We start from the raw sequence: 25,364 nt of genomic DNA, 5'->3' as shown, positions 1-25,364 counted from the left end.
AAAAAATTAAAAAAAAAAAAAAAGATTCCTAAACTGATAACAAATGACTCCCAGGGATGGGGGATGAAGGACTGGATTAGAACCCGACTGGCAATAGTGCTGAAAAATAACTTGAACCGAAACTTACAGATGTATGTATATGTTTCTTCTAAATAAGAAGAACGTATTCATAAAGTACTCATATAGTTGAAAACAAACAACAACGAAAGCTCTGAAGGGCTGGGCTACTCTTGGCAAAACGTTATGACTTTAGTCCTATGTGCGGAGCTATAAATGAAGGAAGTAGGACTAGCCTGCCATGCATGGTGCTTCAAGCTCTAGAATTCTACCAAGGTAGAGGGCTACAAACACAGGATTATAAAACATTTGGCAATGTTGTACAAGTATTTTTTTAATGTTTATTTATTTATTTGATAGAGAGAGAGAATGGGGGATGGGGAGAGAGAGAGAGAGAGGGATGGAGAATCCCAAGTAGGTTCCATAATGTCAGTGCAGAGCCCAACTCAGGGCTTAATCCCATCAACCGGAGACGAAATCAAGAGTCAGACACTTAACTGACTGAGCCACCCAGGCACCCCAGGAATTTTTTTTTTTCTTAGTTTATTTTGAGAGAGAAAGAGAGAGCGTGTGCAAGTAGGGGAGGGGCAGAAAGAGAGAGAGAGAATCCCAAGCAGACTCCACACTGTCAGTGTAGAGCCCGATGTGAGGACTGAACCCACAAACTGTGAGATCATGACCTGAGCCATAACCAAGAGTCAGATGCTTAACCCAATGAGCCACCCAGGAGCCCCTCTGCAAATATTTTAAAATAATCTCCTACACAGAATTTAAAGGCCATCATTTTTAAAGACCAAAGAAAAACATTCTACCTTTATTTTTTAAAATAGCACTTTCGAGGTTAAATAAATCATGATACATCCATAGAACAGATTTATGTGCAGCTGTCAAAAAACAAAACAAAACAAAACAAAACAGAGAGAAAGTTCTTTTTAGTCATGGGACACACTCTAAGGAAAATCCAAAAAAAACCAGGTGTAGAATGATATGTATAATACGTTACCATTTGTGTAAAATAAGAAACAAGGAATAAGCAAGTGGGACATCAAAGTAAAAGGCTTTTGCACAGCAAAGGAAACCACCAACAAAACAAAAGGGCAACCTACTGAATGGCAGAAGATACTTGCAAATGACATTCAATAAGGGTTTAAGATCTAAAATATACAAAGAACTCATAAAACTCAAAACCAAAAAACCCCAAATAATCCAATTAAAAAAGGACAGAGGACCCAAATAGACATTTTTCCAAAGAAAACATCCAGATGGGCAGCATGCACATAAAAAAAATGCTCAACATCACTCATCATCAGGGAAATACAGATCAAAACCACCATGAGCAATCAACACCTCACACCTGTCAGAATGGCTAGTATTAAAAGGACAAGAGAAAGGAAGTCCTCCTGCACTGTTGGTGGGAATGTAAATCGTGCAGCCACTGTGAAAAATAGTATGGAGATTTCCCAAAAAGTTAAAATAGAACTACAATAGGTCCAGCAAAATTCTACTGCTGGGTATTTACCTAAAGAAAATGGAAACACTAATTTGAAAAAAATATATGCACCCCTATGTTTTTTTGCAGCATTATTTCCAATAGCCAAGACATACAAGCAACCCAAGTGTCCATCAATAGATAAATGGATAAAGTTGTCACACACAGACACACACACACACACACACACACACACACACACACACACACAAATATTACTCAGCCATAAAAAAGACTGAGATCTTGCCATTGGTGACAACATGGATGGACATAGAGGGTATCATGCTAAGTGAAATAAGTCAGAAAAAGACAAATACTATATGATTTCACTTAAATATGGAATCTAAAACAACAAAACAAGGGGTGCCTGCGTGGCTCAGTCAGCAGACTGTGAGACTCTTGATCTCGGGGTTGTGGGTTCAAGTCCCACAGTGGGTGTGGAGATTACTCAAAAATAAACATTAAAAAAATTTTTTTATAAATCTTTTTTTAATGTTTATTTATTTCTGAGAGACACAAACACACAACACGAGTTGGGGAGGGATAGAGAGAGAGGGAGACACAGAATCCGAAGCAGACTCCAGGCTCTGAACTGTCAGCATAGAGATGTTTCGAACTCATGAGACATGAGATCATGACATGAGATCATGACCTGAGCCGAAGTCAGACGCTTAAATGACTGGGCTACCCAGGGGCCCCTATTAAAAATTAATTAATTAATTAAATACAAAACAAAACAAACCAGAAATAGACTCATGGTGGTTGCCAGAGGAGAAGGGGTTGGGGAAGATAGGTGAGATGGCCTAAGGGGATTAAGAGTTACAAACTCCCAGTTGTAAAATAAATAAGCCAAAGGGATGTAATGTACAGCATAGGGATTACAGTCAATCATATTGTAATAACTCTGTATGGTGACAGATGGGGACTATACTTACTGGGTAAGCACAATGGTCACATCACTATGTTGTACATCTGAAGCTACAACAATGATATTGTATGTAAACTAGAATTCAATTAAAATTGAAAAAAATTAAAAATTAAAGGGTGGAAACCAAAACCAAGACTGAGTAACAGTGACTACTTCCAAAAAGGGCCTTGGATGGTCGGCAGGAAGGACAGCAGGGAGAGACTTGTCACCATATATTCTTTGTACCTTTAACAATTCCAGTCACGTGAATTGCCTATTCAAATGAATGAGTAAAATTTCTTTTAAAAGAAGTCTCCTATTAAGCGACACCAAAAATATCCCTTGTAAAATAACCAGTAGGGATAAACATCTATTTTTAAGATGTATAAGAAACATTTTTTTAGCCTGCAGAGAATTTGGTCCAAAAGCTCAATCACTGGCATCAGCATCATCACCTCTTTAATCTTTTGCTTCTCCTCCCTTCCGCATTCTTAGATGTTCATTTTTTTTTTTCTTTTATGAAGGCTATGGCTGTTTAGGGAAAGAAGCCCTCCTATTATCATTAGTGTTACCTGGATCCTTCAGGGGTCTTTGTCTTTAAAATGTCTATTCTTCTACAACAGCTGTGGGTACACAGTACATTATAGCAACAGCTGCCGAGATCCACCAGGCGCCAGGCACTCTACTATCCCATTTGACGTTCTAAAAAACCTACAGTCAAATTAGTCTCACCCTTAATTTGGAGATCATAAATATGAGGCTTGGACATTAGGAAACCCTGGGGCGCCTGGGTGGCTCAGTTGGTTGAGCATCTGACGTCGGCTCAGTTCATGATCTCATGTCTCATGAGTTCGAGACATCTCTCTGCTGATAGCTCAGAGCCTACTTCGGATTCTGTGTCTCCCTCTCTCTCTGCCCTCCGCCAACTTGTGCTCTCTCTGTCTCTCAAAATATAAATAAACATTAAAAGAAATATTTTTTTAAAGAAGTTAGGAAATCCTGCCTAAGTTTAGTGACAGATGAAAATTTGAACCCAGGTCTGATTTCAAATGCCACATTCTTTCCCACCCCACCCCACCCCTGGAGCCAGACATCAGAACACTAGGACCAGAGTCACCCTGGAGTTAACCGTCTGCAGGAGATTCTATCGTATCTGGCAACCATCAGTGCAGATTCTCTCCACTGTTAACAAAATGAGATCAAACTGACTTAGGATCGAAGAAGTGCTTCAGATCGCCTACCTTAAGCGTTTCGGCATGAATTTTATTCAGCTGAGAAACTTCTTGTCGCTTGCAGGCTTTTGTTGCTTCCAAAAGGTTTTCAAGATTAAGGTTTGCTTTTTGCAAAGACTGAAGCTCTGACTCCAATTCTAGCTGCTTTTTCCTAAGAGATATTTAAAAGTCAAGTATTTTAGGTAATAAGTAATGTTATACATTTGTAAAACACTTTACACTTAAAAAAAATTTTTTTTTATCTTTATTTTTGAGAGAGAGACAGACAGACAGATGCAAAGAAAGAGTGCGAGTGGGGGAGGAACAGAGAGGGAGACACAGAATCCGAAGCAGGCTCCACGCTCCGAGCCGCCAGCACAGAGTCCGACACGGGGCTCGAACTCACGTTCGTGAGACCATGACCTCAGCCGAAGTCGGACGCTCAATCGACTGAGCCACCCAGGCGCCCGAACACTTTACACTTTATACTCTCACATAACTTGATAGTTTTCTAACTCAGAGATATTCTCAGATTATTACCCTCATTTTCCAGTTGGGGAAAATACAGCATGTGAGAATTAACTACAGTGTAAAGTATTATATGTAAAGTGTAAAGTTAAATACTTTAGTAAATGGTAGAGTTCCAATTCAAAAGCCCAAGTAGTCCATGACGATAGCACACGATATATTATTTTTAAAATAAACGCTTCTTTTTTTTAGGACAGGATTAATCTTAGTTATAATATGAATGTGGTTCATCTTCATTTTCTTTTACACAAAGAGCATAAAGAATATTAACAAACCTATAATTTCTAAAAATCCTGACTTCATTCATAAAAACACTGATTTAAATTTGGTAACCAGATACAGGTGTATCAGTGAAAACATCCGTATCATTGAATTCATTAAATACATTAAAAGAGCTTTTTGTTCATGCCACAGGTTAGTTGCTAAATGCGAATTCATATTTAAAGTAAAATGCTCGGGGCGCCTGGGTGGCTCAGTCGGTTAAGCGTCCGACTTCGGCTCAGGTCATGATCTCGCGGTCTGTGAGTTCGAGCCCCGCGTTGGGCTCTGTGCTGACAGCTCAGAGCCTGGAGCCCATTTCAGATTCTGTGTCTCCCTCTCTCTCTGCCCCTCCCCTGTTCATGCTCTGTCTCTCTCTGTCTCAAAAATAAATAAACATTAAAAAAGTTTTTAAAAAAAAATAAAAAATAAAAAAATAAATAAAGTAAAATGCTCAAATTATCAATATTAAACACGAAAACAACACTAAAAGATACTGAAATAGGTAAGCACGAATGGGTATTTACACCTTACCTCGTTAGTTCTTTGAATTCTTCATATTCTTGCTTTGAATTATTCAGCTCTGCCTGAATTTGCAGGAGTTGTGTTTTCAACTTCTCAGTGTTCACTAAAGAACATGGCTCCTTTGGTGCTTTAGGAGAAAATCCCGGTTGACCTGGTAATAAGGAAACAACTCGGTCTTTGAAAGACAAGAATAACAGAGTACATTTTTTTTAAGTTCTCGGCCAGATATTAATTTTGAAGCAAAGAAGGAAAAATGAGAGATGGGTTAGAAGGTGGACCCTAAAAAACAAGAACCTTATGTAGCTCAGCAAGAGACAAAGACACGACACAGGGTGTCAAAAAGTACTGGTTTTTGAGAGGTTGAGAAGCCACAGGATGTAGGGGTGTATTTAAGGCAACACGTTTTCCATCAGGGGAAAGAGCAAGCCATGAAGTATAACACACACACCGCTGGATGGTGAACCATCAACGGGTGAATACTGCAGAAATTCATGACAAAGGCTAATGTCACCAGTCAATAAATTATTCAGAAAAGGAACCAAATAGCAAAGGCAGCAAGTTGAAAGAGCTTGGTACCATCTAACAGGTGGAAAATATTTTCAGGGATTGTTTAGAAGACTATTATGTTGAAGAGAGTTCCAATGAGTTCCACCGAGGGAAAACTTCATGTAAAAGTTATTTAGAGAATGATTCTTGTTTGGAAGATGGTGGGATCCAGAAATGACCACTAGTATCTTTCAAAGGTATGTAAGTCAAGGAATTATTTGAGGTCAAAATGGCGAAAAAACTAGAGAGCATTGTAGAAAAAAATAGCTGAAATAAAGAGCAAAGACCGTGACCTTAACTTCACATCTAAAATCAGTCTCTCTACAAACCAAATACTGTGAATTTTATTCTTTTATTGAGTCATAACAGAATGGAAGAAGGCTTGCAAAATGAAAATTTAAAAAGGGCACAGGGGTGCCTGGGTGTCTCAGTGCTGACAGCTGAAAGCCTGCAGCCTGCTTCAGATTCTGTCTCTCCCTCTCTCTTGGCCCCTCCCCCACTCACATTCTGTCTCTCTCAAAAATAAAAAATAAACATTAAAAAAAAATTTGGGGGGGATGCGCCTGGATGGCTCAGTCAGTTGAGCATCCGACCTCGGCTCAGGTCATGATCTCACCATCTGTGAGTTTGAGCCCCATGTCGGGCTCTGTGCTGACAGCTCAGAACATGGAGCCTGCTTTGGATTCTGTGTCTCCCTCTCTCTCTGCCCCTTCCCTCTCTGTCTCAAAAATAAATAAACGTTAAAAAAAAAAATTTTTTTTTTTTTTTTAATAAATGAACAGGCTTCGTCATGAGTGCTGATAACATTAGGGTTTTCTTAATTGCAACCTGGAATGACACAAAGGCTGCCACCGAATATGAGAAGAGCCCACAAAAATATTCACTCTAAGAATGGGGCAAATGCACTGGGGTACCTGGGTGGCTCAGTTGGTTAAGCGACTGACTCCTGATTTCAACTCAGGTCATGATCTCACAGTTTGTAAGTTTGAGATATGCCAGCAACACGGAGACTGCTTAGGATTCTCTATCTCCCCCTCTCTCTGCCCCTTCCCTTTGCGTGCCCTCTCTCTCCAAATAAATAAAACTTAAAAAAAAAAAAAAAAAGTGGGGCAAACACAGACTTTGTTGCCAAATCCCACTAACTGAGCCACTTTTCACAGACTACAAATAGACGGGAACCACCTAGGACTAACAGTGTATGCTGGTCAACATAACTGGCACCCATGTCTTCAGGCTGCAAGCGCTGTGCTGGGATCAGGACCCTGACCTTCCATTGCCTCTCGCGCTGCACAGACCTTAGCTGGCCAGGTAAACGTCTCTACTCAACATTCATCCGTGTTGATTAGTTAAGCACTTTTAATTTCAAATACTTCTAACAGGTAAGTTTCATTTAATAAAAATTGTAAGTAATATCTGAATCTTTTATCAACAAAACAGAAATAAAAACTGTCTTTATCAACGCAACAGAAATATGTTTCATTGACATGTCAGTTAGCCTACATAACTCACTACATGTGATCTGTGAAAAAAAAGCTTTAGGAAATGCCTTTTGATAACATAAAAGCGTAAGTATGTATACGCACACCAGGTCTAGAGGCTAAAATGAAGACCCCGCCTGTGAGGTAATATAAATGCCCTTTCAAACAGCCTCCCAGCCCCTACAAGGCATGCAGACAACCATCATTTCTTACCCTTGTCCTTTTTCTCTGTGCCAGATAGTTCGGAGAAAGCTTTTTCTAGTACTGCAATGGTCTGGGCATCCATTTCTTGGGCTCTTTTCACAGGCTCTAACAATCTCAATCTTCTGTTCTCCTCCCTGAGGGAATGGTTTTCCATAGCATACTTTGCAACCCTGGGGTGGTGCTCTATCTGTGACACAGAAGAATGACAGACTTACGTATGGACAGACATTTCTCCTTAATGGCCAGTCTTGCCGCAAAGCCATCAGGAAACGTTAGGAATGCTGCGTGCACTGCGGGCGGTGGCCCGTGGCAAGGACTGTGGACAGCAACCGGCGTGTGTGATCACACTAAATATGTGCATCGCCTCCAGCGCCATTTTTCCACGCCTGGGTCGTGCTTTGAGATTTTCCTGCAGGCACCGGCTCATAAGGAGAGAAGTACAAAGGGTGCACACTGTGGCCGACTCTTCATGCAGTGGGGACTGGTGACATGAACACAGTGTAAAGAATAAGGAAAACTCTCTCTTGACCAGAATTCAATGCCCTCCAAGACACACTACAGGAAAAGAGCAGCAGTAAAGCGTGTCAGGTAAGTTGCCTTTTGTGTTAAAAAGGAACAAGAGTAAAAATATCCACGTTGGTTTGAGTATGCGTTAAAAAAAAGCCTCGGAAAGACACAAAAGCCAGAAACAGATTTTCTTCGTTTTTTTAATGATGTGCCTGTGGTAACCGCCCATCCTCTCCAGGAAAAGGAAAACCGGCAACAAGAAGTCGGAAGGAACCCACCGTAAGGATAATCTGCCCATTGAGACGAGCACAGCTGCCCGCCTTGCCTGGGAGGAAGCCCTAACAGCAACTTTTCGAAGCTCCTCCCCTCCCCCTTCGGCCGGCCATCTTGGAAAATGGAGGCAGGGGAGGTGCAACCACACCTCAGCTGAATTCATTCAAAACACCTTCCACTGTATTAACTTAAGCGAATTTGGCGACAGACTTATATTTGCCTCAAACCTTCTTTCTTTTTAGAAATACTACAAATGTCATGCACTCACTTGTTCCCGCAGGGTTTGGATCTCATCCCTTAATTCCGACAACAAGCGATCCTGCTCTGCAGGCAGAAAACTTCCCCGGGATTCCTTGTGGAGCTTCTCCAGGCGCATTATTTGATCCTCTCGGAATTTCACAATCATTTTATTAGACTGAATAAATTTTTCTTTTTTGAGGGTGAGGTCTTCTAATTGGGTAACTTTTTCTACCAGAGACTTAAGAAATTCATAATTTGGTTAAACATGAAAAGTAAATCAGCCTCCCTAAATTTCCACAAACCAAGCAACAAACGCTAACTTGACACTTAATCTCAAAGGCAAAATTAGATTTTCCATAGCTTTCCTTTGTTTTATTTAATTGTGCCACTTTTTATTTCACTCAGAAAGGTACCACGTAGTGAAAGTCTAAAAAATCTGGAATCTGCTTTATACCAACTCAGTTTCCTACCTTCTTTTCCTGTTCGGATTTCTTAAAGAACAACATCGCCTCTTGGAAATACTTCATGTAATTAGTCTCATCTTTCTCTGTAATTGATCCAGTAAGAAAGAAAAGGAAACAGGAAAGAAATGTTTATCTCTCAACTTTTAGGACCAAGAATTGAGCTAAAATAGCCTCTGACTGACTGCTCTCAATGAATCTAAAAGAATCAGACTGTCATCACCAGATCACAGATTTCATATTAACCCAATCTAATTAGCGACTCTTTGAAGAAAAATAAGTTTCTCTATCCTGTTTAGTAATCATAATACACATTACATATGACAGAATCTTGAAAGTGGATCTAAATGAAATTTATTAATATCTCTTTTTAGCACTTGTAAAGGAAGAATTGTTCAAAATTATTTCTACTCCCCCTTCCCCACCACATCCCACAGAACTCCGTACACATGGTATCTGTATCTGGTTACAAAGTACAGGCATTCTTTGTTTTATTGTGCTTTGTAGATGCTGCGTGTTTTACACACTGAAGGTCTGCACAAGCCTGCACTGAACACGCCTGCTGGCACCATTTTTCTGCCAGCAGTTGCTCACATCGTGTCTCTGCTCACATTCTGTTAATTCTTGCAATATTTCAAAAATTTTCATTATTATTACTATATTTGTTATGGTGATCTGTGATCAGTGATCTTTGAGGTAACTACTGTCATTATTTTGGGCACCACAAACCATGCCCATACAAGATGGCGAACTCAATCAATAAATGTGTTTTCTGACTGCTTGACTATCTGGCTCCTTCTGTCTCTTCCCATCTCCTCAGGCCTCCCTGTTCGCAGAGACATAACAATATGGAAATCAGGCCCATTTTGTAACCCTACAATAGCTTCTAAGTGTTCAAGTTAAAAAAAAAAAAAAAAAGTCGCATGTCTCACTTTAAATCAAAAGCTAGAAACGATTACACTTATTTAGGAAGGTGTGCCGGAAACCAAGACGGGCTGGCAGCTAGGCCTCTTGTACCAGTTAGCCAAGTTGTGAATGCGAAGGGAAAGTTCTTGAAGGAAATGAAAAGTGCTCCTCCAGTGAATATATGAATGATAAGAAAGCAAAACCGCGTTATTGCTGATGTGCAGAAACTTTTAATGGTCTAGACAGAAGATCAAACCAGCCAAAACATTCCCTTGAGCCAAAGCCTAGTCCAGAGCAAGGCCCTAACTCTCTTCAATTCTGTCAAGGCCAAGAGAGGCAAGGAAGCTACAGAAGAAAAGTTTGAAGGTAGCAGAGGTTGGGTCATGAGGTTTAAGGAAAGAAGCCATCTCCCTAACATAAAAGTAGAAGAAGCAAGTGTTGTAGAAGCTTCAGCAAGTGGTCCAGAAGATAATGAAGGTGGTTATACCAATAACAGATTTTCAATGTGGATGAAACCACATTGAAGAAGATGCCATCTAGGACTTTCATAGCTAGAGAGAAGTCAATGCCTGGTTTAAAGCTTCAAGAGACAGGCTGACTCTCTTGTTAGGGGCCATGCAGCTGGTGACTACAAGCTGAAGCCAGTGCTCATTTATCCTTCTGAAAAATCCTAGGGCCCTTAAGGATTAGGATAAATAGGGGCACCTGGGTGCCTCAGTTAAGTGTCCAACTGTGGCTCAGGTATGATCTCTCAGTTCATGGGTTCGAGCCCTGCATCAAGCTCTGTGCTAACAGTGCAAGCCTGCTTGGGATTCTCTCTCTCTGCCCCTGTCTTACACACACACTCTCTCTCTAAGATAAATAAATAAACTTAAAAAGAAAAAAGAATTAGGCTAAAAAAAAAAAAATCAACTTTACTTCTACTCAACAACAAAAAAGAATTATGCTAAATCTACTGGGCCTGTGCTCTGTAAACAAAACAGCAAAGCCTGGATGACAGCACATCTGTTTGACATGGCTTACTGAATATTTTAAGGCCACTGTTGAGCCACAGTGCTCAGAAAAAGATTCCTTTCAGGATGGCTAAGTCAGTTGAGTGTCTAACTCTTGATTTCGGCTCAGGTCATGATCCCAGAGTCCTGGGATGGAGCCCTATGTTGGGCTCTGTGCTAAGCATGGAGGGAAGGGGAGGGAAGGAAGGGAAGGAAGGGAAGGGAAGGGAGAAAAAGATTCATTTCAAAATATTACTGCTCATTGACGATGCACCTAGTCACCCAAGAGCTCTGATGGAAGATGTATAATGAGATGAAATGCTGTTTTCATGCTAACGCAACATCCATTCTGCAGTCCATAGATCAAGGAGTCATTCTGACTTTTAAGTCTTACTATTTAAGAAATACATTTCTAAGGATATAGCTGTTACTGATACTGATTCCTCTAATGTATCTGGGCAAAGTCAACTGAAAATCTTCTGGAATGGAAAGGATTCTCCATCCTAGATGCCGTTAAGAACAATCCTGACTGATGGGAAGAGGTAAAAATACCAACATGATCAGAAGTTTGGAAGAAGTGGATTCCAGCCCTCATGGATGTCTTTGAGGGTTCAAGACTTCACTGGAGGCAGTAACTGCAGGTGTGGTGGGAACAGCAAGAGAACTAGAACCATAAGTGGAGCCTGAAGATGGGACCACAGTGCTGCAATGTCATGATAAAATGTGAATGGAAGAGGAGTTGCTTCTTTTTTTTTTTTTTTAAGTTTATTTATTTATTTAGTTATTTAGTTAGTTAGTTAGTTAGAGACAGCGTGAGTGGGGTATGGGCAGAGAAAGAGGGAGAGAGAGAGAATCCAAAGCAGGCCCTGCACTGCCAGCACAGAGCCCGGATGCAGGGCTCGGACCCGTGAAGCCGCTAGATTGTGACCAGAGCTGAAACGAAGAGTTGGACGCTTAACCGACTGAGCCACCCCGTCCCCCCAAGGAGGAGTTGCTTCTAATGGACAAGCAAAGAACGTAGTTTCTTGAGCAGGAACCTACTCTTGGTGAAGATGCTGTGGAGATCGCTGAAATGGCAACAAAGGATTTGGAGTATCACATAAACTTCGTTGACAAAAAGAGCAGCAGGGTTTGAGAGGACTGACTCCGATTTTGAAAGGAGTTCTACTGTGGGTAGAACATGCCATCAAACGGCATGGCACGCTACAGAGAAATCATTCATGAATGGAAGAGCCAACAGATACAACAAACTTCACTACTGTCTTCTTTTTAAGTAACTGCCACAGCCACCCCGACCTTCAGCGACCACCATCCTGATCAGTCAACAGCTGTCAACATGGAGGCAACACCCTCCACCGGCAAAAAAAAAAAAAAAAAAAAAAAAAAAGGCTCTCCACCATCACAATTCGCTGAAAGCTCAGATGATGGTTAGCATTTTTTAGCAATAAAGCATTTTTTAATCAAGTATGTACATTGTGGTTTTAGACGTAACGCTACTGCATACTTAATAGACTACAGAGTAGCGTAAACAGAACTTTTCCCCGGCACTGGGAAACCAAAAAATTTATTTGACAAGCACTGTTGCAGTATTTGCTAATTTATCGCAATGGTCTGGGACCAAACCTGCAGTATCTCCGAGACATGCCGGTCTCGTGTTCCTATGTAAGTCAAATAGACTTGTTCAAAAGTTTGGGTAGCTTTATTGTATTGTGCCTGTCGTCACAGGGTTCTCCCACTAATATCCGCACACGGTCTTCCCCGGGATAAAGGACACTGTGTTCATCTTACCTTTGGTCAGAAAGCTCTCTGGTAGTAACTGCCCTGAAGTAAGCTGGGCCAGCTGTTCTTTGAGCCTCTTCACTTCAGCTTGGAGCTGGCTCACATTTCCTTGGGTGTCTTCATTTACTACTGCCTGTCCAAGAATTTTTTTAAAAAGTGTTAAAGGAATACTTTTGCGTCATCCAGTCTTGTGTTCATGTTTGTTTGTAGGATCTGGAGTGACAAACACCAAACAAAACTGTGCTTCGACAGTCACAAGGCCACTAGGATCACAGGGTGCTGGAGTGGGGAGGAGGCTTCCTCTCCCCGTGCCTTGTACCTTGGGGCTGGGGCTCTCCACCTCACCACCCCCTCATATGCTCCCCCTTAGGTATACTACCCTGTTGGGCTGGGTCACCCTGGGATCTGGGTATGTTTACCTAACACTGCCTGCTTCCTGGGACAATCCCACCCCCATGGAAAGTAGCAAACTCCTCTTCCCCTCAGGAAGGACTATCCCCTCCCCTCTGTCCTGGTGCACAGTAAGGATGTGATGAACTGCAGAGGTGGCTTGAGCTCCATCAGCCTGGCAGAAACCACTCTCTCCAAAGGAACCCACCCTATATTTCCTAATAGCCCTCCTGGAGGGAGGAGTTGGTCGGACAGCTCCATTTCTGTTTTACTACCACACTAAATGTTATTTTAAAGAAATGTCTCTTGAGAAATTATCTTAAAGAAATTACTTCTTTGAGACAACTTCTAAGAGGTTCAAAAGGCCCATAAAACCCACAGGGTGATAGTAAGAGCCAACAGTTGGCTACCAACCAGATCAAAGGGACCCAGTTGTGAAACACCCAATATCCTAGCGAGGGAAAAAAAACTGACAGTCCCAAGGTCCCCGTGTTCTTGTCTCAAGCCAGGTTTGCCCATTGGGAAAGATCTAAATAGCACATCCTTAAACAAGTCCCAGATATCCTAGCCACTTTCCACCGGTAGGCTGCAGAAGGGGACTTACCATTGATAATGACTAGCATAAGTCTCCTGGTTTTATTGTTTGATGTATTCAGAAGTCATTTCTAGTTGTTTCTGATGCTAACGGCCAGCCTCATTATAAGGCACTCCTGTATATTCTGACATCACTGTCACATCAGTGACATCATAATCCTAATTATCCCTGCAGTTCTCCCCTCTCCAAAAGCTTCTATTAAGTTCAAAGAGATAGGGTGAGGAAGCTCTAATGATTTTTCCTCCTCATATTACAAATACCCCACACAGGGTCATAATCCAATAAAATGAATGAGTAACTAGACTTATAGTCTTCTGGTTTACCCAGGAGAAGAGGTAACATGGACCTTTTCACTCTTACATGGTAAGATGATCAGAGAGTCTACTTGGCGGGGTAGAAATGACCAACTTCTCCTTTAAAAGAAAGAGGAAATTAATCTGCCAGTTCATGATACTATGATTCTTTTGTCTAGAACCAAAGGGATCTCTAACGTTTCCAGAAGGAGTGGGGAATCCTTGGTGTTTTAACAGTCTGCACCAGAGGGTGGCAAAGCACTACTTGCTCGTGGGCCAAACACAGTCTGCTGTCTGTTTTTATAAGTAAGGCTGCACTGGATCACAGCCATGCCCTTACGTTTACATACTGCCTGTGGCTGCTTTCTCACTAACAAGGCAGAGCTAAGTAGCTGGGATACGGACTATCCAGCCAAAGAAGTCTAAAATATTTACCTTTACAGAAAAACTTTTCCGACCACTGGTGTACACAAATATCAAGGAAGCTTCTTACATATAAGAAAAATGGGGAATCCTTGCAGGTATAGACAACTTAAAAGACAAAGCTTGCCAATATCCTCAAACTATCTTCATAGCAAAACCACACACACGTACACACACCTCTGATTGCATTGGTTTAGGTAAATAAATTTAGTCTCCAACCCAACTGCAAAGGAAAAACTTTGCCTTTGTTTAGGAAAACACAAGTAAATTAATACTAACCATAAGACCTAATCTAGATCTCAAACTACATGAGCAATACAGAAGGCTAGGAAAGATGAAATAGAAATCTTGCTTAGAATCAATAGCCAAATTATGGAAAGAGCCCAAATGTCCATTGACTGACGAATGGAAAAAGAAGATGTGGTGTATATATACAATGCAATATTACTCAGCCATCAAAAAGAATGAAATCTTGCCATTTGCAGCAATGTGGATGGAGCGAGAGCGTATTATGCTAAGTAAAAAAAGTCAGAGAAAGACAAATACAATACGATTTCACTCATATGTGGAATTTAAGAAACAAAAACAGATGAACTTAGGGGAAGGAAAAAAAGAGAGGGGGGGGAAGCAAACTAAACAGACTCTTAACTATACAGAACAAATGGAGGGTTGATAGAGGGAAGTGGGTGGGGGGTTGGCTAGATGGGTGATGGGTATTAAGGAGGGCACTTATTGTGATGAGCACTGGGTGTTGTATGTAAGTGATGAATCACTAAATTGTACTCCTGAAACCAATATTACACTCTCTCTCTATATATACTATATAATGTATACTTTATATTATAAAATATATACATTTTAGTTACATAGTGTATAAATACACTAACTAGAATTTAAATACAAATTTAAAACAAACAAAAAAAGAAGTCTTGCTTAGAGATAAGCTTTCACAGAGAATAAATAGAAACTAGTATTAATATTAGGGCAATCACAAAAGTGAGATGCTACAAGCTTAAGTATTTTTCCAATTTATTGTACTCAGTATTTTACCTTATTTTCTTAATGGTTATTTATTTAGAGAGAGAGAGAGAGTGAGCAGGGGAGGAACAGAAACAGAGAGAAAGAGAGGGTGGGGGGGGGGGAGAGAGAGAGAGAGAGAGAGAGAGAGAGAGAGAGAGAGAGAATCCCAAGAATCTCAACCTCACAAACCATGAGATCATGACCTGAGCTGAAATCAAGAATTGGACACCCAACCAACTGAGCCACCCAGGGGCCCCTACCTTATTATTTTTTTTTCCAATATATGAAGTTTATTGTCAAATCGGTTTCCATACAACACCCAGTGCTCATCCCAAAAGGTGCCCTCTTCAATACCCATCACCCACCCTCCCGTCCCTCCCACCCCCCATACCAACCATCAGTTTGTTCTCAGTTTTTAAGAGTCTCTTATGCTTTGGCTCTCTCCCACTATAACCCTCCCCCCTTTTTTTTTTTCTTTTCCCTTCCCCTCCCCCATGGGTTTCTGTTAAGTTTCTCAGGATCCACCTAAGAGTGAAAACATACGGTATCTGTCTTTCTCTGTATGGCTTATTTCACTTAGCATCACACTCTCCAGTTCCATCCATGTTGCTACAAAGGGCCATATTTCATTCTTTCTCATTGCCACGTACTACTCCATTGCGTATATAAACCACAATTTCTTTATCCATTCATCAGTTGATGGACATTTAGGCTCTTTCCGTAATTTGGCTATTGTTGAGAGTGCTGCTATAAACCTTGGGGTACAAGTGCCCCTATGCATCAGCACTCCTGTATCCCTTGGGTAAATTCCTAGCAGTGCTACTGCTGGGTCATGGGGTAGGTCTATTTTTAATTTTCTGAGGAACCTCCACACTGTTTTCCAGAGCACCCCTACCTTGTTTTTAATCAGCTTGGCTCTCTGAGCAAAATTAAGCGTTGACAGGGTTTCCCCAAAACACCTGGATCCAGGATGGACATTTGCAATTATGGCTGTTCTGGCATTGCCTCCAAGGGAATCCTGTTTAATGACATGAATGGTACACATTTTCAGGAGAGAAACCACACATTTTTTTAAGCAAAGAAAATGGATATTCTTACCACTAAGGCTGAGAGATTACCTATCAACCATAGTGAGAGTAACCAGAAAAGGGGTCCAGGAGGCCAATGATCTACTTTACCCGAAGTAGAAAGGTAAGTTTGGAGTCTCTGTAGCAAACATGCCTTTGTTTTCCATTACCCACATCGACAAGCGCAGTGATCACTTGGCCCAGGCAGCTCAACGATCGGTTTATGTTACCTGCCTCCTAAAGGGAAAAAGAACAAAAAGTTAGGTGCACTGGCATTTTGAATTAAAATATGGCTAGCAGTGCATTTTGAATGGAAAGTCAAGTCGTTGACAACGATATTAAGGATAACTGATTTTACAGCAAAAAGATGTGCTCAACTATCCCCTTTTCCTATTTGACACACATTGCAATTTTAAATTTTTTTTTTTTTCAACGTTTATTTATTTTTGGGACAGAGAGAGACAGAGCATGAACGGGGGAGGGGCAGAGAGAGAGGGAGACACAGAATCGGAAACAGGCTCCAGGCTCTGAGCCATCAGCCCAGAGCCTGACGCGGGGCTCGAACTCACGGACCGTGAGATCGTGACCTGGCTGAAGTCGGACGCTTAACCGACTGCGCCACCCAGGCGCCCCACACATTGCAATTTTAGTGTTCAAAGACAAATACAGAAATTATGTGAAGGAAAAAAAAATATGTCACCTCGTGATTGTAATGTTTTAATTTGACCTATAGGTAGGGATGAAAATCTGGAAAGAACAGAACAAAAAGTTGGAGTAGTGTATTAATAGGCATATTTTTCAATTCTTTTGTGTTAAAATGTTTGCTACTGGGGCACCTGGGTGGCTCAGTTGGTTAAGCATCCAATTCTTGATTTTGGCTCAGGTCATGGTCTCATGGTTCACGAGATCAAATCCTTCATTGGGCTCTGTCCTGAAAGCACAGAGCCTGCTTGGGAGTCTCTATCTCCCTCTCTCTCTCTTTTCCTCCCTTGCCTGCGCATGCTCTCTCTTGCAAAATAAATTAACTTCAAAAATATAAAATTTTAGGGGTGCCTAGGTGGCTCAGTTGGTTATGCATCTGGCTTCGGCTCAGGTCATGATCTGGCAGTTCGAGAGTTCGAGCCCTGCTTCGGGGCGGTGTGCTGACAGCTCAGAGCCTGGAGCCTGCTTCGGATTCTGTGTCTCCCTCTCTCTGCCCCTCCCCCACTCACGCGCGTGCGTGCGTGCGTATGTGAGTGCATGTGTGTGCTCTCTCTCTCAAAAATAAACATTAAAAAAATTTTTCCAATATAGAATTTTAAAATGTTTGCTACATTAAAATGGTGTGGTAATAGCCCACTCCATGTCCCACAAAGTCACTGATGAACTTATACCAAGAGAATATTCAGTCTAAGTCTGTAAGGTATTAAACCTCTTTAAAAAGTGGTTTGGGGAGAAAAAAAATACGTTACACTAGATTCTCACTGTATTTAGTATACTTCAATAACTGGGTCCGCAGTGGTGGGAGTACAGAAAAAAGAGAGAAAGAGTACAAATTATCAAGCAAGATGTGCTGAGTTCACACGCCACACTGTCTGTTTCAGCAGTCAGTAAATCAGAAAGGTGCTGACAGCACTGTCTGTGGAGCTGGACTCCTTCTGCAGATCCACTACTAGCTGTGTGCCCCTGGACAATTTCTCTTCCGTTTCTCTAAAATAGAAGGGATAGGGGCGCCTGGGTGGCGCAGTCGGTTAAGCGTCCGACTTCAGCCAGGTCACGATCTCGCGGTCCGTGAGTTCGAGCCCCGCGTCGGGCTCTGGGCTGATGGCTCAGAGCCTGGAGCCTGTTTCCGATTCTGTGTCTCCCTCTCTCTCTGCCCCTCGCCCGTTCATGCTCTGTCTCTCTCTGTCCCAAAAATAAATAAACGTTGAAAAAAAAAAAAAAATAGAAGGGATAACAGATAACAGAAGGGACCACTTCCCAAAGATGCTGCAGAGGCTAAATGAGTTAATATACACAAAACACTTGAAACATGCCCAGCATATGTCCTATTATAAACATATGCTTTCTCTTTGCTTCATGTCTCAATGGAAATATGAGCCTAAGATCTCCTGAAACTGCCCGACAGTTCAGGAGACTCCTATCTTTACTTTTAATGCAAAAGATAGACTGTTGGGGCACCTTCGTGGCTCAGTTGGTTAAGTGTCCAACTCTTGATTTTGGTTCAGGTCATGATCTCGTAGTTCGTGAGTTCGAGCCCCACACAGGGCTCTACACTGACAGCATGGAGTGTGCTTAGGATTCTCTCTTTTTCTTGCATCCATGCTCTCTCTCAAAATAAATAAGAATTAAAAAAAAAAAGTACACTGTCTTCCACCATTTCCAACTGGCCATCATACACCCTCAACTATAGTATCCACACGTTTTACTGACAATCCACACGTTTTACTGACATGTACAGATCACAATACATGTATACACATCAGCAATACATATTCAGAAAACCTGAGGTCCCACTGCCAATCCCTTAGCCTAGGACGAGGTCCTTGCCCTCCCCCTGAAATATTAACCAGCACAGCTGCCCTCCTTGCTCTCTAGGCTCTCCCTGTGTGAACCTGGCAGTGGTGAGCCAGATGGCGCACCTTTTATCAAACAGGCTTTTGAGGGGCGCCTGGGTGGCTCAGTCGGTTAAGCGGCCGACTTCAGCTCAGGTCGTGATCTCGCGGTCCGTGAGTTCAAGCCCCGCATCGGGCTCTGTGCTGACCGCTCAGAGCCTGGAGCCTGTTTCGGATTCTGTGTCTCCCTCTCTCTCTGACCCTCCCCCGTTCATGCTCTGTCTCTCTCTGTCTCAAAAATAAATAAATGTTAAAAAAAATTAAAAAAAAAAATAATAATAAAAATAAATAAATAAACAGGCTTTTGAAATCGCTCAAAACTTTTCAGTGTTTCCCAATGTTTGGAGAGTTGGGCACAAACCTGGCCTGGCACTCCTGGCCCTCAGTGGCCTGGGTCTGCTTGCACCTCAAAACCAACCCGTTCATTGATCCATGCTGAAGTGCCGAATGCCATACTCACTCTGCATCCACAATCACCCTTGAGATGTGCCCCAGCTGGGCATGTATTCCCTGTTCCTCTCTCCCAGTCCAAATCCTGCCCCCTTGGAGAATCCACTCAAGAACTACTTCTTTTCCATACTTCCCTCAAGCGGTCCAGTCCCTTCTTCCTCTGACCCCAGCTGATATTTGTACTAGCATCCCTTCTGGTATGAATTCAGATGCTCTGGCTACAGACTTGTCTTATCCTACGTATGTCTAATGTCCCTACACCACAACAAAAATTTCTGCACCTTTAGAATGAGAGCAATATCTCATTCCTTTGTAACCTTCACACACTTACCTTGGTATTGACTTTTAGTAATTAATTCACACACAAGTTGAGTTGAAGACCAGAATTCCATTCTTACCTTCAACCTCATCCCTTCTGCATGGGTGTCTTTTTGCCTTTCAGATCCTGCTAAGTCCACCAGATTGAGTAGAGAGGTCCGTATATTCACAGTCTCATTGCTTTTCTCCATTGACTCTATTGTAATTGTAAACACTGCGTGAGACCGAGAAGATTCTCTGTTCATTGATGTTGATGCCACACGTCTGTTTCTCCACCCTCCAGACAGCACCTAGGCAACAGGGAAATATATTGTCACAACTTCCAAGTGACACAACAGCCACTATCCTCAGTATGAAATTTTGTAAAGGACAACGAGAAGAAATATTGGTCCATCGAGGAACACACTCAAGTTACTCTCCCCTTTCTGGTTCTGGTTCCCTCTCCATGTTACGGAAAGAGAACAAATAGGAAGTCAGCAGGCTGAGGATCCAGAACTAGTTTTGCTGTTCTCGATTTGTATTAACTTAATGCAAATCATAAAATCTCTCTCAACCCTTTTGCCTAGATAATGAGAAAGTTAGACAAAATAAATCTCAAAATTACCTTCAAGACCAACATTTTGTCGGCTCTTTTGGTCTATAAAGACCTCCCTGATCCCTAAAGGCAAAGAGGATACATGAAAGTCCAAACTGCAGGCTTTGGAATCAGATGAACATGAAGTCAAGCCCTGGTTCCACTATTTACTAGGTATAAGGTCTGGGCCAGCTGAACCTCTTCAAGGCTCAGTCCTGTATTTGTAAAATGGGAACATGGGCACCTACCCGACAAGGCAGAACATCACCAACGGAAATGAATGTGCACACTAATCACCTTGGGATCTTGATAAAATTCACATTCTGATCAGTAGGTGTGAAGGCAAGGCCTGACATTCTGCATTTGTAACAAGCAACCCAGGCAATGCTAACAGTCTGAGAGCTACGTTTTTGAGTAGCATGGAAATAATATGTATAGGATAAAATGGGCGAATTAGCATCTTACATCAAAATGTAGATTAAAAAATTTAAACGAAATAAGAGACACAAAAGAAGTGAGCACAGTGCTTGGCACATACACTCAATAAATGGAGCTATTAGAATCCTATTAACCAGGCAAAGCATAAAATTGAAGCTATTGGTTTCTTTTACATTTTTTGGATAGTACTTTATGCTTATTTTTCATAACACTAAATACTGTATATTAAATATTAGGTAAGTCATAATACATTCTTCATACAGCTGGAAAGAGACACAAACCCTCAAACATGGGACAAATTCTAAAATACTATTGTCTTAAACAAGCAAGGTACAAAGGCAGCACAATACACTATCATTTGTGCAACGTATGGAGAAAAAGCAAACACAACTGTGTTTCTTTAAATCCTCATATAACGGGCAACTGGCTGGTTTAGTCAGAAGAGCGTGCAAGTTTTGATCTTCGGGTCATGAGTTCAAGCCACACATTGGGTATAGAGATTAAATTTTAAAAAATTTTTTTTAGCAAATAAATCCTTATATAAAAACCAAATACAAACAAAAATCAAAAACAAAACCAAAAACTACTTGGTGAATGTTCATGGACTGGAAGACTTAACAGTGTCAAGAGGTTACTTCTCCCAAATGTAATCAACAGATCCAACACAATCCCACTCAAAATCCTAGCAGCGTTTTGTGCACAAACTGACAAGTCAATTCTATAGGTATGAAATTGCAAAGGACCAAGAATGACCAAAATAATTGTTTAAAAAAAAAAAAAGCTGGAAGATTTACTCTACTTGATTTCAAGACTTAACTATTCAGCAATAAGAAGCTACCAGGATCAAGAAAGTTTTATACTGGCAAGAAGAGATACCTAAATCAATTAAACAATACAGGTATAAATCCATACACATATAAATCACTGATTTTCATCAAAGGTGCAAAGGCAATTCAACAGGAAAAAAAATTGTTTTCAGCAAAGAGTGCTACACAATGGATCAAAAATAAAAAGGCAACTCATAGAATATACAATACTAAGGGTGAACTCTAATGTAAATCATAGGCTTTGGGTGATGATGATCATGTCGATATAGGTTTATCAAATGTAAAAAATGTACCACTCTGTTGAGGAATGTTTATAATAGGGGAGGTTACTACGCATTTGTGGGGACAGAAGGGTATATGGGAAATCACTCTACCTTCCCCTTACTTTTGCTGTGAACCTAAAATGCTCTTCAAACTGCAGTCTTGGGGGTACCTGGGGGCACCTAAAATGCTCTTCAAAACTGCAGCATCTGATCTTGGTTTTGGCTCAGGTCAGGATCTTGTGGTTCATGGGTTCGAGCCCCACATCGGGCTAGATGCTAACAGTGCAGAGCTGCTTGGGATTCTCTCTCCCTCTCTTTGCCTCTCCCCTGCTTGTGGGCATGTTCTCAAAAGTAAATGGATAAACTGGGGGCCACCTGGGTGGCTCAGTCGGTTAAGCATCTGACTTCGGCTCAGGTCAATGATCTCATGGTTAGTGAGTTCGAGCCCCATGTCAGGCTCTGTGCTGACCGCTCAGAGCCTGGAGCCTGCTTCAGATTCTGTGTCTCCCTCCCTATCTGCCCCTCCCACGTGCTTGCTTGCTCTTTCTCTCTCTCAAAAATAAATAAAAACATTTTAAAAATAAAAATATATAAATGGATAAACTTAAAATAATCAAGAAAAAAAGAATGATTTTTTTTAAAAAGGAAAATACAGTTATGTGGTTTACAAGAAACACCTAAAACATTAACACAGAGAGATTGATGGCAAAACATACACCAGGCAAATTCTTTTTTTTTTTTTTATTGTTTTTCCACTTTTGAGAGACAGAGACAGAGCATAAGCAGGGGAGAGACAGAGAGAGGGAGACACAGAATCTGAAGCAGGCTCCAGACTCTGAGCTGTCAGCACAGAGCCCGACACGGGCTCAAACCCACGATCCGTGAGATCATGACCCGAGCTGACGTTGGCCACTTAACCAACTGAGCCACCCCGGTGCCCCTATACCAAGAAAATTCTAATCAAAACAATGAGAGGTACCTGAATATCAGACAAAAGAGATTTTTAAAGCAAAAAGTGTTAATATGAAAATATAGGGATACAGGGTCAAAAATATATAGATTTAAATAAAAGGAAGTTATACTAACTCTACTGCTTACATATGCATCTAATAAAACAGTCTCTTTACGTATATATATATGAGATAAAAACAATCAAGATGAAATCATTACAACCAACACCTTAGCTGGAGATTAATACATCTCCTTCAAGTACTGACAGATTATACAGAAAAAAATCTGAGTAAAAATACAGTATAAATCCTTGTATTCAAGGATATTCTTCTCATGAATACATTTATAAAACTGTCCACTGTATTAATTCATAAGTCGTTTCTCAATAAATCTCAAAGACCAAGCATCACAGAAGACCACCTTCTCTGATCACATTGCAATTAAGAATTAACATGAGAAATAAATTTTAAATTATCATAAATTTGGAATTTCAAATCACATTTCTTTTAAGTTTATTTATTTTGACAGAGAGGGAGAGAAAGCACATTCCAAGCAGGCTCACCCTGTCAGCACAGAGCCCAACGTGGGGCTTGATCCCATGAACTGTGAGATCATGACATGAGCCGAAATCAAGAATCGGATGCTTAAGGAAGAGAGATAGGTGATTCCTGTCAGAGCTGCTGGGATTGAGAGAGTATTTGGGACCGTGTCTGAGGGGAGAGACATCTTTGTAATGGGAATTCCCAAGTCTTGGAACAAATCCACATAGGTGTTTGGGTAGGAGATGTGTACCCTTGGGATATTGATGAAACCCAGTGTTTGATTATCTCTATCTAATGGCCTGTGTTTTAGCCTTTCTTCACCTCTCACCTGACTGGGTAATCTGAACCTCCCTCTCTCCCCCAATGAACTCTGACCTATAACCTCTGAGCATACCCCACAGGACTGGGCCCTCCTTAACCATCCATCTTGCTTCTAACCTATGTAAATTTCTGTAGTGGCTATCTTATGTAAGATACAATAAAAAAATTATTGTATACAGTTTCTATTAAATGTTATGAAAATGTTAAAAAAAAAAAAGAATGGGATGCTTAACTGAGCCACCCAGGTGTACCAAATTTTAATATCTTAACTGTCCTGTGGATCTAAGAATTTTTCCATTATAATTTCATTTTGACCCATAAATCACTGAGAAATGTGATCTGACGGGCACCTGGGTGGCTCAGTCGGTTAAGCATCCAACTCCTGATTTCAGCTCAAGTCGTGATCTCACAGTTCGTGAGAACAAGCCCCATGTTGGCTCCGTGCTGGGCATGGGCCTGCTTGGGATTTTCTTTCTCTCTCTCTCTCTCTGCCCCTATCCCTATCCGTCTCCCCAGATCGCATGCACATGCGCTTTCTCTCTCAGAAAAAAAAGATATTAAAACTTGTGTGAAATTTAAACAATAAGAAGTAAACTTAGAGCATTAAATACTTACGTCACAAAAGAAAGGCCAGATAAGCTATGCATCCAGCTTAAGAAGTTGGAACAAAAGCAGGATGAGAAAGAAAAAAACGCAAGCCATATAAGCAAAATCAACTATGCAAAAAGAAAACAAAATAGGGGGCACCTGGGTGGCTCAATCACTTATGCATCCAACTCTTGGTTTCCACTCAGGTCGTGATCTCATGGTTTGTGAGTTTGAGCCCCGCATCAGGCTCTGGGCTGGGAGCGTGGAGACTGCTTGGGATTCTCTCTTTCCCTCTCTGCCCCTCCCCTACTTGTGCTCTCTCTCTTTCTCTCTCTCAAAATAAATAAATAAACATTTAAAAAAAACTTTTAAAAAAAGAAAACAAAATTGTAGTTACAGCAAAGATTTTAAAGATGAGAATACTGGAAAAAACTTTTTGTCAATATATTTAAAAACTGAGAGGAGACTGAAATTTTCTAGGAATAAAAAGCATCCCTGAACTTCTGACCCAAGAAGAGGTAAAGCTGAAAAGCTCTATTACAGAATTTTCATTGGTAGCTAAAAATCTTCTCTCAGAACATAAGGCCCAGATGATTTGGGGAAACAAATGATTTTTATGAACAAGTCTTTCCAATCATACAAACTTCCAAAAAAAGACAAAGGTGATAATAAAACAAACGAAAAAAAGTTAGGAAAATGGAAAATCACAGGTTGATCTCAATCTTTAACACTGAGGGAAAATCCTACACAAAATACTAACAAATGTAATCCAATATTCTATCATGTTAACATGTTAAATGTTAGCAAATGTTAACAAGATCATCTCAATAGAAGCAGGAAAAGAACCTAACAAATTTAACACACACTCTTCATCTCTGTAAGGCAGCAAGGTGGATTATAAAAGCGTTCTATAAAAATTAACTGCATTTCTATACACATGAAGCAAAATGCAATTTTTTTTTTAAAGTAGGCTTTACTCCCAGCATGGAGTCCAATGCAAGGCTTGAACTCACGATCCTGAGATCAAGATCTGAACTGAGATCAAGAGTTGAATGCTTAACTGACTGAGCCACCCAGGTGCCTTATAAAGTGCAATTTAAAAAACAGATTACCTTCTATAAGAGCAACAAAAAATATAAGGTATATTGGAAAAAAGTTAATAATTAGCTTACATAATTATTTTTTAGGTGAAAAGTATTATATTGCAAGACATTAAAGACCTAAATAAATGAAGAGATATATCATGTTCATGTATGGACTCAATATTGTAAAGATGCCAATCCCTCCAAACTGGTCTATAACTGCAATGTAATTACAATCAAAATTTTGGGGGGTATATATATATGTAC

The 25,364-nt window shown here is 40.8% G+C and overlaps 1 protein-coding gene across 1 annotated transcript in view; it reads right to left on the bottom strand.

The window, feature by feature from the left end:
- Positions 1-25,364, bottom strand: part of KIF15 (kinesin family member 15) — an 84,439-nt gene that overhangs the window by 36,052 nt on the left and 23,023 nt on the right. The window contains exons 8-16 of the mRNA XM_047097166.1: positions 19,592-19,801; positions 16,261-16,386; positions 15,978-16,100; positions 12,371-12,494; positions 8,694-8,770; positions 8,252-8,461; positions 7,213-7,390; positions 4,985-5,126; positions 3,695-3,836 (exon numbers count right to left, since the gene is read on the bottom strand). Coding sequence (XP_046953122.1) covers positions 3,695-3,836; positions 4,985-5,126; positions 7,213-7,390; positions 8,252-8,461; positions 8,694-8,770; positions 12,371-12,494; positions 15,978-16,100; positions 16,261-16,386; positions 19,592-19,801 — 1,332 coding nt within the window. The remainder of the gene's footprint in view (positions 1-3,694; positions 3,837-4,984; positions 5,127-7,212; positions 7,391-8,251; positions 8,462-8,693; positions 8,771-12,370; positions 12,495-15,977; positions 16,101-16,260; positions 16,387-19,591; positions 19,802-25,364) is intronic.

The sequence above is a fragment of the Lynx rufus genome, unplaced genomic scaffold (assembly GCF_022079265.1).
Source record: "Lynx rufus isolate CCGP_SWC_20201006 ecotype Redwood Valley unplaced genomic scaffold, mLynRuf1.p SCAF_4, whole genome shotgun sequence".
NCBI classification, from domain to species: domain Eukaryota; kingdom Metazoa; phylum Chordata; class Mammalia; order Carnivora; family Felidae; genus Lynx; species Lynx rufus.
The sequence above is the reverse complement of the archived record's forward strand: the minus strand, read 5'-3'. Positions and strand labels throughout refer to the sequence as shown.